At 31.4% G+C, this 17,391-nt stretch overlaps 2 protein-coding genes across 4 annotated transcripts; one reads left to right on the forward strand and one right to left on the reverse strand.

The window, feature by feature from the left end:
• Window positions 1-4,081: 4,081 nt before the first annotated feature.
• On the forward strand, window positions 4,082-6,629 carry LOC140871864 (protein SPIRAL1-like 1). Of its 3 annotated transcripts, XR_012147751.1 has the most exons (4): window positions 4,082-4,279; window positions 5,091-5,356; window positions 6,031-6,187; window positions 6,501-6,629. XR_012147751.1 is itself a non-coding variant. In XM_073274605.1 (3 exons), exons 1-3 carry the CDS (start codon window positions 4,084-4,086, stop codon window positions 6,109-6,111), a joined length of 543 nt encoding a protein of 180 aa, XP_073130706.1. In that variant the 5' UTR covers window position 4,083; the 3' UTR covers window positions 6,112-6,457. The 3 variants fall into 3 exon arrangements, 2 of the variants coding, with proteins under 2 accessions (XP_073130706.1, XP_073130708.1); XM_073274605.1 differs by lacking the exon at window positions 6,501-6,629 and having other exon boundaries at window positions 4,083-4,279; window positions 6,031-6,457; XM_073274607.1 differs by lacking the exon at window positions 6,501-6,629 and having other exon boundaries at window positions 4,149-4,279; window positions 5,086-5,356; window positions 6,031-6,456.
• A 221-nt stretch (window positions 6,630-6,850) lies between these two features.
• LOC140871863 (probable RNA-dependent RNA polymerase 1) lies at window positions 6,851-12,413 on the reverse strand. Its single transcript, XM_073274604.1, has 4 exons — window positions 10,604-12,413; window positions 8,249-10,119; window positions 7,998-8,148; window positions 6,851-7,830 (listed from the first exon to the last, which is right to left on the reverse strand). The coding sequence occupies exons 1-4, from the start codon at window positions 11,117-11,119 to the stop codon at window positions 7,015-7,017; spliced, it is 3,354 nt and encodes a 1,117-aa protein (XP_073130705.1). The 5' UTR covers window positions 11,120-12,413; the 3' UTR covers window positions 6,851-7,014.
• Window positions 12,414-17,391: the final 4,978 nt, after the last annotated feature.

Consider the following 17,391-nt stretch of genomic DNA (forward strand, 5'->3'; position numbering starts at 1 on the left):
CTTTTTATAATTAATTTTAATGTTTTTTTGTCGATGAAATTTATTTTATTCTATTACTTATTTATTATATTAAATATATGAGTTTTAATGAGATAAGAATTATGGCAGACGAAGTATATGTGGATCTGACGCAATTTGACAAATCTATACTTTTTATCTTGTGCTAGAGTTCGTGTTCATTACGTATTCATAATTATAGTCCTACGTGGTCGATAAATTAATTAATTAAGCACAAAAAATTCTTTAATCTCTTAATCGAATAGAATGTGATATTTGGGTAAACGGACCTGGTCAACTATTTTTTTACAAAAAATGTTATCTCTAAGTGCAATTGAAATATATTACAGGAGATTTTTTTTTAATAATGGATGATCGAGTTTAGATAACAAAATAATATTTCAATGAAAATAATATTTTTGAAATAAAATATAATATTTTTTTATAAGTCTAGATAAATAAGAGATTTATCTCGAAAAATTTATTCGTGAGATCGTGTTATAAAAGTTTTTATGAATTTGTTTATCCTAAGGATAATTATTTAATTAGTCATTAATTACTTGCATCAATATAACTTGAAATCCACCTTCTAAGCAATCCACATGCAACCTTAATTACTTGGGATGGGAGAAATCGTCATACAGAACATGTGGAGCCGTGTTGGGTGGTTTCGTGAGAGGGGGGAAACCCATGATTACCCTCGTAACATATTATTTTTTAAAATATTAAATTTTTATAGAGTAAAAATTACATGCTGCTATGTTTAAAATTCTTGAAAACACGTAAGGTTGTCTCATAGTATAATTTTATAAGAAAAATATTCGACTCGATCTTTAAAAAAATATTAGACGGTCACAAATGTGGCCCGACTAAACCCCTATGCTCATCTAATGGAGATGAAAAAAACATAATCTCACCGTTCCACTTATTTAATATGCATTTTCTCTTTCATTTGTCTCAATTATATAATCCAGTTTTCATATTTATCTTTCCTACACTTCTATTAATTTATCTTTATTAAATTAATATCATTAACTATTTGTATATTTTTTATCCTATTAAAATCTTCATTAAATAAAGATAAATTGTGAAATTTAGGGGCGCAATCGAATTGAGTCGAGTTCGAGAGTAGCTCGCGAGCTACTCGATTATATATATATATAAGTATATAAATAAATATAATATAAAATATATAAATATAATGTATATAATATTATTGATATTAATTACTCGAGCAGCTCGAAATATAAGTCTATTTTTCAAGCTCGAGCTCGAGTATGAAATTCATTACTCGATCGAGTAAGTCAAGTAGCCAGGACCGTTAGGCAGTCCAGTTGCGGTTTAAGGGTGCCACGACCGTTGACTTGCCGGGTAGGAATCGACGGGTCAACCCCTTTTAAAAAAATAAATTTAATATATATTGAATATATATAATTAAATTCGAATGACTGTGATTGAATTTAATTAAAATAAAATAGATTTTTTTATATAAAATGTTAAAAGTTGAATTGTTATATATATTTTATTGAATAAATATAATATTTTTTTATTGAGATAATGAAATATTTGATTGAGTTTTTATAAGTTCAATTGTGCAAATCCTTATTTTTTAAATTATTTTTTATTCTTGAAATATTTATTTAAAAATAATTTTTTTAAAAAATACAAGGGTTGGATTGGACCCGAAACCGACGGTTAACCATGCCCAGACCCAAACTCGGACCGAAATCGTCGGTTCCATAAACCAGACCGTAACCAGCCACGAGCGAGCTGGATAAGGATCAATCTTTTTTGTTGAACCGGACCTGGCCAGTTTATTTACACGTGCGTATAAGTTAGAGAATTAGGCCATGTTTGGTATCAAATCACTATTTTTTTTTAAAAAAAAAATTGATTTTCTATTTTGTAATGTGTTTGGATTGGTTGTTTAGAGCTTAAAAAAGTACTTATTTAACTTTAAAAAAAATGCTTTTTCAAAAGCTCAAAATTAGAGCTTAAAAAGTGTTTATTTTTTTAAAAATATATATATGAAAAGCAAACGGGTTCTTAAAGTAGTGTAACTTGAATTTAGTTTTAAAAAAATTATTGTTAAATCATTTAAAAAGAAATAAAAAATCTATTCCCAAAATACATAAAAACAAGCTAATTTTTTTTAGAATTTAAAAATATGTTTTCCTACATAAAACGTGCATACTGAAATAAGGATAATGCTATGTGTACATAGAGTCTTACATAAAGGGTTACACGTCATATAAATTAGGAAAGTATATCAAAATTCTTTTAAAATATCTTATTTTCAATTGGTTGTCTTGTTCAAAAAAATTCTTAAGGAAAATATTATTATTATTTATTTTATTATTTATTGTGCAGTTTTAGGGGTGTCAAAATTGAACCCGACCCGAGTTGACCCGAAAATTATCGGATTAAGGTTTGAGGTTTTGGGGTTCGGGATGGACCCGAAATATTTGATTTTTTAATTAACAAAATAATTAAATACACATAATAATAATCAATATATTTTGACATAATAACAAAATCTCACTTATATAGTTTTATATAATTTAAATTTTAAAGTTTAATTTTACGAAATTTAAAATATACTTACTATACAAAATAAAAATTATTTTTAAAAATCAGTGTTTTATAAAATAATTATTACATGTTGAAAATCTATGATACAATATACAATACTTTTTTTTTTTCAAATATACAATATATAAAAATATAGTAAATATTTCTTAGTTCTATAGATAAGTACAAAAACTTTTTAAAAACTTTTCAAACCAAACTCGAATAAATCAATAGCGATCGACCAGAACTCGACTAACTCAATCAACCCAAACCTACATGATTTGATTTTTTATTTTGTTTTTTTTTAAAAATATTAATTATTAGACATAATAATAATAAATATTTTAATTCAAATACATAATAATAATCTTGTTTATATATGATTTAAATTTGAAAGTTTAATTTTAAATTTTAAAATATATTTACTATAAATAATAAACAATTATTATTTTTGTTGAACTCAGTAAAAAATTATATATTTTTTGATAATTATTTTTTAATTTTTTATAAAATAAATGACGTTTGTTGAACTACATAAAATTAATTCTATGAGTAATAAAATTTTAAAAAATATTTTAGTGAAAAGTTTTTTTTTTAACAAAACAAAGAATTGTAAGTTGAAAAGAAATAAATTTTAAAAGAATTTTGATATACTTTTCTAATTTATAGAACATGTAACCCTTTATGTAAGACTTTGTGTACACATAGATACCGTTCTGTTCACCATATTACTATATGTATAACTCATCTCATCTCATCCCACGTTCTTCTCATCATATTATTTATTCATATATTAACCATTTATTTTACATCAATCAAATCATTAATTATTTATTTTATATCAATTAAATTATTGAATTCAAATTACTATATTATCCCTTATAAATAATATAATTTTTATTTTATTTATTGTTAAAAAGACAAAATAGTCATTTAAAATTTTTATATAAAATTTAATCAATCAAATTAAATAAACCATAATCTATCAATCAAATCTAATATTATTTTAACTATCATTTCTTATTTATTTTTTATTACATTATATTACTTATCTATATATTACTTATATCATACCTCAAACCAAACGGTGTCATAGCATTATCCAATAAATAATAACATACGCACTAAGGATATTTTAGGAAATAAATATGAGTAAATATATTATTAAAATGTAATTTATCATCCAAATGACCAAATCCACACATAAACTATGTAAACTTATACTTGATAATAGGCACCCTTTGATTTGAGTGATGAGATAAGTAATATATAGATAAATAATAAAATGTAATTAAAAATAAACAAGAAATAATAGTTAATATATTATTTAATTTGATGGATATATTATAATTTATTTGATTTGATTGGCGTAAAATTAATAATTATTAGATGAATTAATAATATGACGAGAATAACACAAGATTGAATGAAATATTTATACATAAATTAATAATACACCAAACCAAACAATTGTATAAATTCGAAAAATATAATTTGCTGAGCTTGAGAGAAAACATGCATGACGTCATTTTCCATCCATCTGACGCATTTGCATCGACTCCACTCAGCACTCAGTATCACTTAAACCAAGTACCTGGAAGCATAAAAACCAGATTGGAAGAATCAAATTCAAGCTCAATTAATACTTCCATTGCTCAGAAATGTGACTTGGATTCTCTGCGCGGTAGATCTGATTTCAATCAAGCAGAAGGTAAATTTGTGACCGGCGGATATCTTCGCAAGCATATCGAATGTATCTATGTGTTGATTTAATTTGGATTTTTTTTCCTGTTATGCTTGGTTACTGATTTGATTTTTGGGCGACGATTATTCGGCACTTTAAAATGCATTTTTGATTAATTTGTTGTGTTTATTGAAGGAATATTGAGCAATCGACCTGATTTCTTGTCTTTGTCAGTTAGTGACTGTGATTTGGTGGTTAGTTCACTGTGTACAGAGGATATTTGATGTTGCCCCGACTCTTGATGTTGAAATTAGCAATTTTTTGGACATTTTACTGTAATTTGGTTTGAAAGGAATTGTATTTTTTCAATAATGTGTCGTTTGTGTGAGAATCTTTATTCAGCCTTTGAGTTGAGTGTATTATTAGAGCCTTTGAGTGGAGTGTATAGTTGCAAAATTGCCAAACATTTACGCTCCTATGTTTAATAAAGAGCCATTTGCATGAGAATTTTTGCAAATTTTGAAGTTGTTCGTATTTTCTTTTCCGTTTTATTTGATTGATGAAAGCATATCTGTGTTGCGTTTTGTGAATGTAATGAGCATAAAATGACATTTTAGAATTGAATGGACGTTTAGTGTTATTTTTTTTTTGGAGGTATATGTTGCATAATCTCTTCTCGTGAAAAATTGATCACGTCTGAGACATATAATACCGTAATTGATATGGAAGGTTTTTCTCATTGTTGGCTGGAAATTGATTTCCAAAAGTTAATAGCTTCTTGATTTTTATATCCTTCCGTATTTTGATGAGATTTGATTTTCTAATCTGGGAAGAGAAGGAGATATGGGCCGCGGAGTAAGCAGTGGAGGAGGACAAAGCTCATTGGGCTACTTGTTTGGGAGTGGGGAGGCACCAAAACCAACAAAGGAGAATGCCCCAACTACACCAAGTGAAAGTAATGTTACGAGCAAAGAGTCTTCACGGAAGCCGAATGCTCCTCCCCAGCCTGTAGAAATTAATAAGCAGATTCCTGCAGGCATTCATAATAGCACGACAAACAACTACTTTAGAGGAGACGGGCAAAACACCTGCAATTTCATTACGGTGTGCTTTTGTTGCTGTTCTATTCCTTTTTTCATAATTTGATTCTGTCCAACAGCGTGTGGGCTTACTTTGGATGCCCAAATAGAATGTTACTGATGTGATAAACTCTCGTGAGACAACAAAATTAACCCTTGTTGCAAAATGATCAAGCTGGTCCAACCTTGACTTTTTAAACTGGTGGTAAAGATCCTTGAGATGGTTGGAGGAGGCCATCTAAGAAGCTGAATGCTCCTAGTCCTAGACTTGTATTGCTGTTCTAGAATGAGCTAAAGCATAAAATTTGGCAAAATATCAAATACAACTTCAATCCTGGACCATGGTTCATTGTCAATTTTACTTGTAACACCGCATCAATTAACTGTGTGCTAGGCACTTAAATAACTAATTATAAATAAGTTCAAATAAGTTCAAATGCCCACAAGTCAGTTAGCTACATACAGCAAAAAAGTTTTTTTTTTCTTTCCATTTTAAGGACAATTTGGATGATTACCAGTTTGGCCTTGTACAACACATTGCTTCTAACTTAGATCAAGAGTATGATGTGGCAGAGCGACTACATGTTTGTGTGTTTCCGTTTATCTTTATCACTTCGATCAAACTCTCCACCTCATCATCCTTGGCATTTATCATATTCTGAAATTTTGATTTTGATAAGAATAACTCATCTCTTACAGGATCGACCATCAACAAAGGTTCATGCTGCTCCTGGAGGAGATTCTTCTTTGGGTTATCTATTTGGTGGTGGCAAAAATTGAAGCCCCCGCAACATATAGTGTTCGTTGATTTCCATGAATTTGTGGTGACGATCTATTTTCTCCTTTATGAATGTTGGTAAGATAACTGTGTATTATTGCATCTATAAGCTGCTACTCAAGTTTCCATGTATTTACGAAGGAAATTAGTTGAGTCTGGAGATGCATCAGCATCAGCATCAGCATCAGTGAATCCATATGTATAGTAAATGACCAAACTTACATTTGTTGCATCTTGTTATACTTTTCTGGAATCTATGTAGTGGAGCAAGAGTTGTCGTTTATGAAAATAACTTGCATTTGCACCCGTGTTACATATACCAATCAGTTTTATTTCTTACAATCAAGTCTAATGTTCTGTGTTTCTTTGCTCTTTTTCTACTTTCTTCCAGTAGAGTTGTTCTCTTGTTTCCCTGCCAGCAATTTTAATGGCTTCAAATAGACAGCTGCCGCCTAATGTAAGGCTCGAATCCCTCAGTAATGGCGTTGAGAGGCAAGACAAAACATATTTTCTCAAAATAAATAAATATGTTTACTTTTATTCTTCATTTGAAGCATGTTGATTTTTCATTTGATGCTTCATAAACTATAATCAGTAATAGGATTATTTATTTGATGTAAATACTTGATCGCATTCTAGAAGAAACTAGGGTCATATTTGGCTGAAACTATTTGATTCAAGTAATGATTTAATGGATTATCATTAAGGGATTTAATGGCGTTCACTTATACCTTCCTTCACTTTTGGGTTTGATGCAACAAAAGTAGATAGAAAAACAAGCACACCACCATGAAAGATTGTTTAGGTTATGAGATATACACAAAAAGCTCAAGGACTCATCACAAACTAACCAACAAGCTCTAAATATTGTCACTCGAATGAAACTTGGCTGGAGACTTCATTTCTCACATGATACTTAGTCCACGAGTAAATTGATCTACGAGTGAAGCCATACCCTGAGCCCTCCTCGTGGAGTTCTTCTTGATCTGTATCAGCTTATCATACACGCACCACGGGAAACTAAGATAATGGTCCCGTTTCAGTCCCTCGTTGTAACCACCCCAATAATCGGGATGATACGTTACATGATACCAAGCCGACGCTTTGGCATAGACATCATCAGTTTCATTTCCAACCTTAAACCACGATCTTGCTTCATTCCTCAGAGACCTTACAGCTGCTCCAATGGCTTCAGCATCTTTTCTTCTGTCAAAAGTTTTGCCTGTCCTCATTATACCACCACTAAGTATTTCGGCCTCGGTTTTAATGCCGTAGTACTCCATCAAGTTACCCAACTTGAAATCATAATCTGTTTTGTACTGGAACGCGTCATCTATGAAATCTTCGAACCCATCAACTTCCATTTGTATGTCGTAAGACGACTCTGCCACTTGCTTTGTGAAGGATTTGATAGTGGCAGAGTGGGGGGCTTTATCTTTCACTGCCCTGTAAAGCTTCCCTATCACACGTTCCGATTCGTAATTGGTCCTATCTGGCTTTTCCATGAAATCTGGGTATTCTCTTACACGTAGTTCAGGCGGTATCTCAGCCGGGATGCCGGTTTTTGGGAAATCGACAGCGATTGAAAACAACTTTGCTAGCTGTACACAGGAGTTGCTCATGGCCATTCCAGGTTCTTTATCAGCAAAGACCGTGTGTGCATTTGCAATAATTCCTAAGCTGTCATTTACAATATAATTGGTGAAGTACTCCTGCACTTCCTGTAGCAAGAAGAAAATGATATGCATAATGCAACCATTAATTTAAAGTCATTAAAAAAAAAAGCATACTTTACAATGATATACATTGTGCTCCAAATCCTATAAAATCAAATGGAGGTGATTCTTTTCATATGATTTGAAAATTTAAAAGCATCAACTACCAATACCTCAATGGTTACATCGTGATCCAACTGTGCGCTCGGAGCTGCATCGTAGTCCATAGGTGGGATTTGCTTTGTCGGAATCAAGTCCTGATCCCAACAAACAAAGTATATGTCTCCGTCCAAATCACTCCCAGAGCATTCATTTGGATGAGGCCTGTTATTACAACAAAGTAATCTTTCACACTTCAAATGAAACAGGCACAAAGACTCGATCTTTACCATGAAGCAATACAAAAGTTGAGCAGTCAGTTTACCTTGTTCCTTTTTTAGGGAAGACGACACAGTCCACCATGTGATGCAAGTGTGGCACGTCAATTGCCTGTAAAACACGTACATCACCTGGGTGCAAGCACGGGTTTTTAGCCACAGCAACCTTTCCTTTGATGATGTAGTTATATTCCTCCGACATATCTTCATTGAACAAAGGGGATTCCCCATTGAACTGTCTACGTCCAGCACTAGAAAATTGAACAAACACCTGACCATATTCTAAAGTTCCAGTTTCATCTAGACATCCCATCATTTGTCTAGCTCGTGGGACAAAAATTCTTGCTTTCATTCGCAAATCCAGTAACTTTGATGAGCGAAAAGTTTGTAGCATCATTGAAAGAAAAGGTTCTCCGTCGGGCTTATAGCCACACTTCAACATTTCCTTGAGAACGTTAGTATTCTCTCCAGGAGACATCAACTCCAAAGCCTCCTGTGCTCTCCATGGATCGACTAAAATATCATCCAGCTGAGTTACTGCTTCTCTCTGCTTCCTCTCAAAGACATGATCCTTGATTCCAAGAGTGGACAAAAGTGTGATTATTTGCCGATTCAGAAAACATGGCTGGTATTTGCTCCATGCCAAAACATCAAGTTTTGTATTATCGGATTGGTATTTCAACATGCTTGGTCTCAGTGAAAGCTTCACGCACGACGATGGATCTGTGGCCACAACTCCTTTGTAGCCACCATACCTGATCTGAAAGGCAGATGGAGTTTGGCCTTTAACTCCACATTTTAAAGCAACCCTCAGAGCAAAATCAGATGATATCTTCCCGATTCCATCAGAAAAGACATATTTTGTTCCGTTATTGACAGCCTCTACGTCCGGAATTTTCTCTATCTCATGCCTACCGACACTTAAAGTCTCGGTGGATGAACCAAAGGACTGACCAAGTCTGGCAGCATACTTTGCGACATTTCTTATGGAACGGAAGTCACCCATCCACCGTCTAATATCATCAGCAGAACGATTAGCTGTTGCTGCGAACATCCAGACAGAATTATCCCGTAACTGACTTGAAGAAAATGCAAGGAAATCAAACTTCTTGTCACCAATTCTTACGCCTTCCTTAAGTGTCGAAAGTATCCTCTCGTAAATCTTTGTTCTTTGGTTCTCACCCCCGGTAGCTACCCTAGGAGATAAATCAGTTGAAAACATTTTTTCCCACTCCTCATCCACAAAGGAAACACGGATAAAATTGTCGATGTCATCTTGATAGTGGCGTAATACTCTGTTTGACACATTCACTTCTGGACCAGAGAAATACACTTTGGTTGGTGTAACTTGAACCCGGTGCACATATACTAACCCATCATCTAAGCGTATGGAAGGCGCTTTTGGAATCTCTTGCAATGAGGCGTACTTCTTATACTGCTCACGAAGCCAGGTCACAGGATCATAGCAACACTCCTTTAAATAGTAAAGCTTATCCAAAGCATGCTCTATGTATGTAATATTGTTTCTCTGTGGATTGACCAACCGATAAAAGGAGGTATCAATTTTTGGTCCGGGGAGACATCCAGTCTGCACCAAACTGCAAATCTTGAATAATAATTTGTAAGGCAGTTCATATCCAAAGGGAGGACGCAAGATGGGAACTAGCGCCAAATTATGAGAAAATGGGGAATCTCTCTGCAAATAGAATGGACTTTCACTGACTTTATAGTAAACGAAATTGTCATGGAAATTCGGAAGCTTCATGCCATAAGGGAGCTGGAGGCATAAGCCAGAAGATTGCCCGATACATGATGAAGTAAAGTCTGTTGTTCTGACCCACTGATCATCTGAAGTTTCCTTATAAAAACTGTAGATGGAATCATTGAGTTTCTTGTAGATTCGTGGAGCACCAAATAACTGAAGTACAGGATGAAAAGAAAGATCGTTTACATTGGAAACACATTGATGTTACATGAACGCATGATAGAGAAGCAGTACAAATAACATGATGCAATTGCACGAATTCTCAATTACCGAAAAACGTCATCAATGCTGTTGCACTTACAAACAACTAATTATAATACTTCTACGTGATAGTTGTTAAATAACTTGTCTGATGACAATCAGTTAGTGCAAAATACAGACAGTCTTACACGATCCATGCCATTTCCATACGTTACCACAACTCAGTAAGAATCAAGTGTGCATAATAGTACAAGTAATTTTGTTCAACTGTTTTCAACAATTCAACCTTTTCTTGCACATCGTTAAGTTGCAGATTAATGTTGCAAAGGCTTTGATGTTGGAAAAGTAGATTAAGGTATCATAAAATCAAAGGTAAATAAATCGAACACTTCTTGGGATCAGGCCTGAATCCTGATTGCAAGTCATAGAAGTAAACCTGTATGAGAAGAAGCTTAGCAGTTTGATCAGGTGGGCAATACAGCACAATCTGCCATATATTCTCATATGAGAGCTGGAGCTTGTATTCATCCGAATTAAAGCTCAGCAGGAAGTGCATTTTCTTCATCCCAGTTCCAAATTTCACGGAAACTTTTGTCCCTTTCCATAGCACTGAAAATGTTTCTCTTGAAATCTGGCATCCAAAATTGAGAGTTACCTCTTTCATTTCATGCGAATACGCTCTAGGATTTGGAATAATGTCAACATCCATTTCCCTAGCCTTCAAATAAGAACTACCATAATACAGGCGACGCTTGCTAGCTAAATCAACAATTATCTCGGCATATTTCTTATTTATAAATTGAACTTTCGCAAATGGCCTCGGCCCTTTTTTGGATGGTTTCATTTCTAAAGCATCTATAGTTCCTTCGCCAGTATACACCTCGAAGAATTTTGTAATCACCTCAGCAGCAACCAAATTAGGGAAACCAGAAACGTAAATCGTCTTTCCCATCTGGCTAATATCAGCTGTAATGCAACAGACATACAGGCATATGTCATGTAAAATCACACATGTAAACACTCACATCTACAATGTCTCTCTTGTTTCAGCCATCTAGATTCTAACATTTAGAAGATAAAAAAAAAAGGTAGTTGCTATTTTCAGATATTGGGATGTTAAAGGATAAAACACAATGGAATCTTAAGCATCACTTGCAGTTACAGCTCATGTCAACCCACAAGAAACAAACCTCGTCACATGATTATGCAGAATATTGAACTAAATGATGCTATGCAGTGATATTGCCACAACTCATACAATATGCCATATGCAAAAGAAGCCAAACAATTCTTCATCACTATTCACTACGCAGTTAAGGCTGAAATTTTTTTTGTCCTTTCCCAATTTTGAGCCCTGATAAAGTTAGGACTATAAAGAGACCAAAATGCCTTTCTCCTACATTCTTTCATTTATATATCATACATGGGAACACTTCTTGCCACCTAATCCAAATTCTTGGTATACCACACTAATAAGTAGCAAATTTTCCTTTTTTTTTTGGATAAAGAATCATTATTTCTAACATAGAGAACTTTCAATCTTTTTTCTAAAATTAAAGCACCAGATATATATCCTGCCCGTCCATCAACCATTAATCTCAAGTCAACCATCAGTATCGTACATAAAACATGTGCTAAACTGTTAGGACATAAATGCTCACACAACGCATTTACAGAGTAATAATGCTCTCGATCAACCAATTCTGCTATCACCAAGAAAATAAACTAAGTGTCAAAAAATACACCGAATCTTCGTCCAAGAGATCTTGAAAGAACACTCGGTGAAGCGATCACACAACCCTTAAAAGCAAACCAATTTCAAGAAAAAGACTCCAACTTTCTCCCACCCAATGTGTGTTTATCCACTTGTGTGCGTGTGAGACAGAGAGACAGAGAGACAGAGAGAGATTTTCCATATCTATACCAAGAAAATGGACAGACTCCTTGTAGCAAATGAAAAGACGACGATTTCAGCACTATATCACACGCTGGATCCTTCAAAAACCTCGAATGATCACTACAGATAGCGAGAACACACACTTTGAAACAAACCCATCACACGGAAAGATCCAAACTTTCTCTTCCACGATGATTGTTCGCGTGAGTTTCGGAGAGAGTGGCTGTGGAGGAAGGAAGACTCGGAATTCTTTAGAGTCAATTATTTTTCTTCTCGCTTTCTCGTACTGTGCTGACACTATGATAGAGTGGAAAGGAGGGCTGGGATTCGTAATCCAACGGCGCAGATGAATTCATCGCCATGTTTGCTGATGTATTGGGTCTTACGTAGTCTTTATCCCATCACCAACTCTTCATCCACAAGTTTTTATATAAAAGGAGTTTTGAAAACACCTTTGGACTATTTTATCACGTAGAGTTTGGCTTGTGTGATTTATCTGATTAGCATAGTTTGCAGGTTATTGCATTAATTTGAGGTTTATTCAAAGCGCATCGAAAAATAGCAGCTGCGGGTTTCCACGTAAAAAAAAAAGTAGTTAACGTATTCGTTAATTTTTTGTGGATCTCGCATTTATTATTAAATATTTACCTTTACATATATATACTTGGATATGATCTTAAAGATAACTTGAAATTCTCTTGTTACAATATAATTATAAAATTATAATTGATTTTATGTTACATACTACTAAAGATATTTCACCTCGCATGATTAAAACTGATATTTTGCCTCTACATCATGGAAAATTGAAATGGTTTAGGGGAATCAGTCGATGCTAGGGGTGTTATCGAGTCGAGCCGAGCTCGAGTAGCACACTACTCGAGCTCGAGCTCGGTTGTAGTTCGAGTACTCGAGCTCGAGCTTTTATATTATATATATATATATAAAAATTAAAAATATATTAATAAATAAATAAATATAATATTATATTATATTATATATATTATAAAATAAATAAATATATAAATATAATAAATAAAATAAAATTAATTAAATATTATAAATAAATTAAAATATAAATATAATATTATATTATATATATATTATATTAATATTTATATTATTTTTTAATATATATATATATATATATATATATGTGGCTTATCGAGTAGCTCGATCATATAGTTTCAAAGCTCGACTCGAGCTCGATTGTATGCTCGAGCTCGAGCTTTGACCGAGCTACTCGCGAGTTACTCACGAGTAGCTCGGCTCGTTTACACCCCTAGTCGATGCTACCCCACCCGGGTAGTGCTCGGGTGGGGTATCAATTGCCCGGATCTCTTTGCAGATCAATTGATTTGACCTGCAAAATTAATCCGGGCAATTGATCCTGGCTTCAGGACAGTCCCCTGAAGCCAGCATCGATTTTTTCAGTTTAGGAAAGAGATCACAAATGCACATTAATAACTTTATGCGAGCACGCAAAAATATATATGTATATAATTTTATTTTTTTTGGCATAAGATAATCATGTGAACTAAGATGTCAAAATTTTGTAATTTACGAGAAGTTAATATTAGTCTTTGGCTTTTTCTACAAATTTTTATGTACCTTGGAAACTATATCAAAGGTGGTGCTCATCATTATTTATCTTGATTCCATCTAACCAATTTAATGGAATCATAATGAATGATCATCAACCGTCTGACATTTGACATTTTTTTTTAAAAAATGTTGTGCCTCATATGTATTGTTTTATTTATAAGTATATATGAAAAGACTTTTACAAACTACCTTGATTGCATTTGTTGCTATACAATAAATATGATATGATTTCAAATATAATATATATTAAAACTTCAATTAAGTAAATATTTAATTGCCAAACAATGGAATTTAAGGGCCAATTATGTTATTTCATTTTACTTCCAAAAAAAAAAACGGGGGCCAATTAAGTAAAGATTTAATTGCCAAACAATGGAATTTAAGGGCTCCTATATATTTGCATAACAGGAAATGGCGAACAAAGTGGAGCATATTATTTTTTTTCCTCTTCTGATTCCAAATATTAAATTATACTATTTTCTCAAATAAATTTATAGAAGCTTCGATGTCATCTATATATATATAAACAGATTTTTTTTGTCAAAAATAATAGTTTTTCGCCAAAATATGCATACTATAACTGGAAAAAAATTTCAATATTAATTGTAATTGTAATCACCTACCAAATCTAAAATTAATTTCAAACTTTCCAAATTCATATTAAAATTAAAATTAAAAATCTTGAAAATTATCTATCATTAATAGATGTACTTTTAAAAAATAACAATATTTTATTTCTCATAATTTATGTAAGTATATTGATTTTGAAATAATACTAAATAAAATAATATTAATATAGTTGTACATATGATCAACGTAATAAATATTTTCAATAAATAATTAAATTAGTGTTTATAGAATTTTATAATTCATTAAATAAGTAAATATTCTCAAAAAAATGTAAAATAATTATTTAAAATATGATTCTTTTCATTTCAGTTAATATATATGTGTGTGTATGAAAAGTTTTATTAATGGTGTATAAATGATAATTTTCGGTTCTAATTTTGATATTTGATTGGATATTTCAAATTTTAAAATTTGATGAATGTTTCAATATTTTTGGTTATAAAATTCTATTGCAATTGTTATAAACATATTATTATTATAGATGATTATCTTATTAAAGATATGTGATCAAGATAAATATGTAAAGATAATATTTGTACAGATTTGTATCTTGTAATCTTTTCCTATAAATAGAGGTGATTGAGTTCAATGAAATTTGCACCTGAGTATTGACTCATATGATTTCTCTCTAATCTCATGAATTCTCTCTACCCATCTCTCTATTTCTCTAACCAACTGAGAATAAAATTAATTCTCATTTTATTGATGCTATTGGAATAGCACACCGTGTTGTCAATACTCGATTTTATGAGAGATGTTCATTGGTGCTCTAGAAGTAGTACAAAGAGATGTTCATTGGTGCTCTAGAAGTAGCACAATGAAATAATTGATATATTGGTGCCCATGAAATATCATGAATATGTTGGTGACTATACAGTAGCACAACATAATTTTATATTGAGAATTTGAAGAAATTCATGATCATGATATAATGCGAATTTTGAGAGATTCATGATTATAATTTTGATATATCGAAAGATATTCATGATTTTGATGTAATATATTGAGAATCTGAATAGATTCATGTTAAAGATATGATATATAATTTCTTATATCAAGAAACTGAAGAAATCATGATTGATATCTGATATGATATCCAAGATCTATAAATATTATTGAAACATATAGATCTATGTCAAAACATATCAATATTTATAAAGAAATATTGATCAAAAGATTTAAGATTTGTTGATATTCATAAAGAATATTTATATAGATCCAAGATTTGACAATATTCTCGAAGAATATAATCTAATGTCCTTTTGGTTGTTGAGGATCTTATGAATTGAGAAATTTATTACAATTTCTCAAATAATATTGATATATGATCTAAAATTGTCAATATCTTTAAGAAAAAGTTATTAAAGATATATGTTATATATATATATATTTTAGATATTATATAAACTTTTGATTATAGTTAATATAATTTATAAATCCTATCAACGTATTGCATGATTTATTGCATTAATTGAATATGCAATTGGATGATAATTTTATTGATTTGTGAATTTTAATAATTTAAAGATATATTGGATTGTTAAATGTTTTTCCATAAATTTTGATTGTGGATATAAATTTTGAATATTTTCAAAAGCATTTATAAGCTATCCCTTTTTAAATGAATGATAAAATATTTTTATCACATGTTATTATCTTACAAGTAGGAACATAAATTTAATGTGAGATGACATTTGTGATAGATTGAATGCCATTGTTGAAGCTAAAAGATCTACTTGGTGCATACAAAAATTTGAAAAGGTAAAAAGATCTACTTGGTGTATACAAGAATTTGAAAAGGTACGTCCGATTTTTCAATTTCAATTATTTTATTATAATATCTTATTTATAGTATTTTGTTCAAGGAAAGACAATTATGAAAGCTGTCTGATTAATGTGGTCCATTCTTTTAAGTGAATGTGACAGTGCCAATGAACACAGTTGATACACTGTAGTTTAATTCTTCAAGGAAGAATATGTCATCTCGTATAAAGCGAGATATGAATTATAAATTCGGCACAAAATATCGAGATATACGTCATAATCAAGTATTGTACTAAATGTACATTGTTATCTCATATCACTATTTAAATGATGTCGTACTTGAAGTACATAAAAGGAATTTATTGATATATATCAAGCAAGATATAAAAGTTTTTGGAGACCGTTGATGTCTATACAAAATTATTCATCGTATGATTATATAAATTTATGAAAGATCTTGAAGATCGTTTGATTGACGATGAAAAAGATGATGTGCTTGATATTATAAATAGTGATACACAATATTGACGTATGTGTATTTTTGAATCTAGTAGATATTGATTTGGTTTAAATAGTATATTACAAATCAAAATTTCTAGAAGAGCTAGAAAGCTCCAGAAGTATCATTAATACAAATACTTTCAGAGTTTGGCATAATAGATTGAATTGAGCATTCAAATTACATAAATATTTGAAAAAAAAAATTGATAGTGCACAAAGATGTTAATGAATAAGCCAAAAGTTTCTGGATCGATAAATATTGATGTTTTTTTTAATCAAAGATCCAGAAAATTTTGTGAATTATTATTGGCTTATCAAAATTGATATCACTATCATAAAATCTCAAATTGGTAGAAAATCCTCATATTATCTGGAATGAATAAATAACGTGGGCCCACGAAGCGCAACATGATGTTTGCGAAAATACGTATTGAAAAAAACTTCCAGAATACATTATCCAGACAAGCTTGATAAAAAAAAAAAAAAAGAGGATATGCATATCAATTTTATGATTATAAATAAGTTGGTTTAGTTGATTTATTTTGCCTTCAATCAACTATTAAACCATGAAAATAAATGCGTCATATTTTGGGATATCTGAAAGATATATTATAAATATTATGTCAAATGCTCATGTACTGAAAGTTAATGTTTGTGCGAGAAATGCACTACAATAAATCTCTTGAAGAGATTATAAATATGTTGGAAATAAATTAGATCTTATGATCAATTATTTTGAACAATGAGATTTTATGACGCGAAATTTTCATTCGTTATTCTTATAAAACAATGTTTCCAACATTGAGGGGGAGGACATGGAAGCTACA

The sequence above is a fragment of the Henckelia pumila genome, unplaced genomic scaffold, assembly GCF_033568475.1.
Source record: "Henckelia pumila isolate YLH828 unplaced genomic scaffold, ASM3356847v2 CTG_461:::fragment_3, whole genome shotgun sequence".
NCBI lineage: Eukaryota > Viridiplantae > Streptophyta > Magnoliopsida > Lamiales > Gesneriaceae > Henckelia > Henckelia pumila.

What these genes read in the sequence shown, in the direction of transcription:
- LOC140871864 (XM_073274605.1), top strand. Translation starts at nt 4,084, where the DNA reads ATGCATGACGTCATTTTCCATCCATCTGACGCATTTGCATCGACTCCA. An exon ending in TGATTTCAATCAAGCAGAAG is followed by an intron (nt 4,280 to 5,090) that starts GTAAATTTGTGA and finishes TGGGAAGAGAAG; the next exon opens with GAGATATGGGCCGCGGAGTA. An exon ending in ACACCTGCAATTTCATTACG is followed by an intron (nt 5,357 to 6,030) that starts GTGTGCTTTTGT and finishes CATCTCTTACAG; the next exon opens with GATCGACCATCAACAAAGGT.
- LOC140871863 (XM_073274604.1), bottom strand. Translation starts at nt 11,119, where the DNA reads ATGGGAAAGACGATTTACGTTTCTGGTTTCCCTAATTTGGTTGCTGCT. An exon ending in TTCCCTAAAAAAGGAACAAG is followed by an intron (nt 8,149 to 8,248) that starts GTAAACTGACTG and finishes TTGTAATAACAG; the next exon opens with GCCTCATCCAAATGAATGCT. An exon ending in ATCACGATGTAACCATTGAG is followed by an intron (nt 7,831 to 7,997) that starts GTATTGGTAGTT and finishes TTCTTGCTACAG; the next exon opens with GAAGTGCAGGAGTACTTCAC.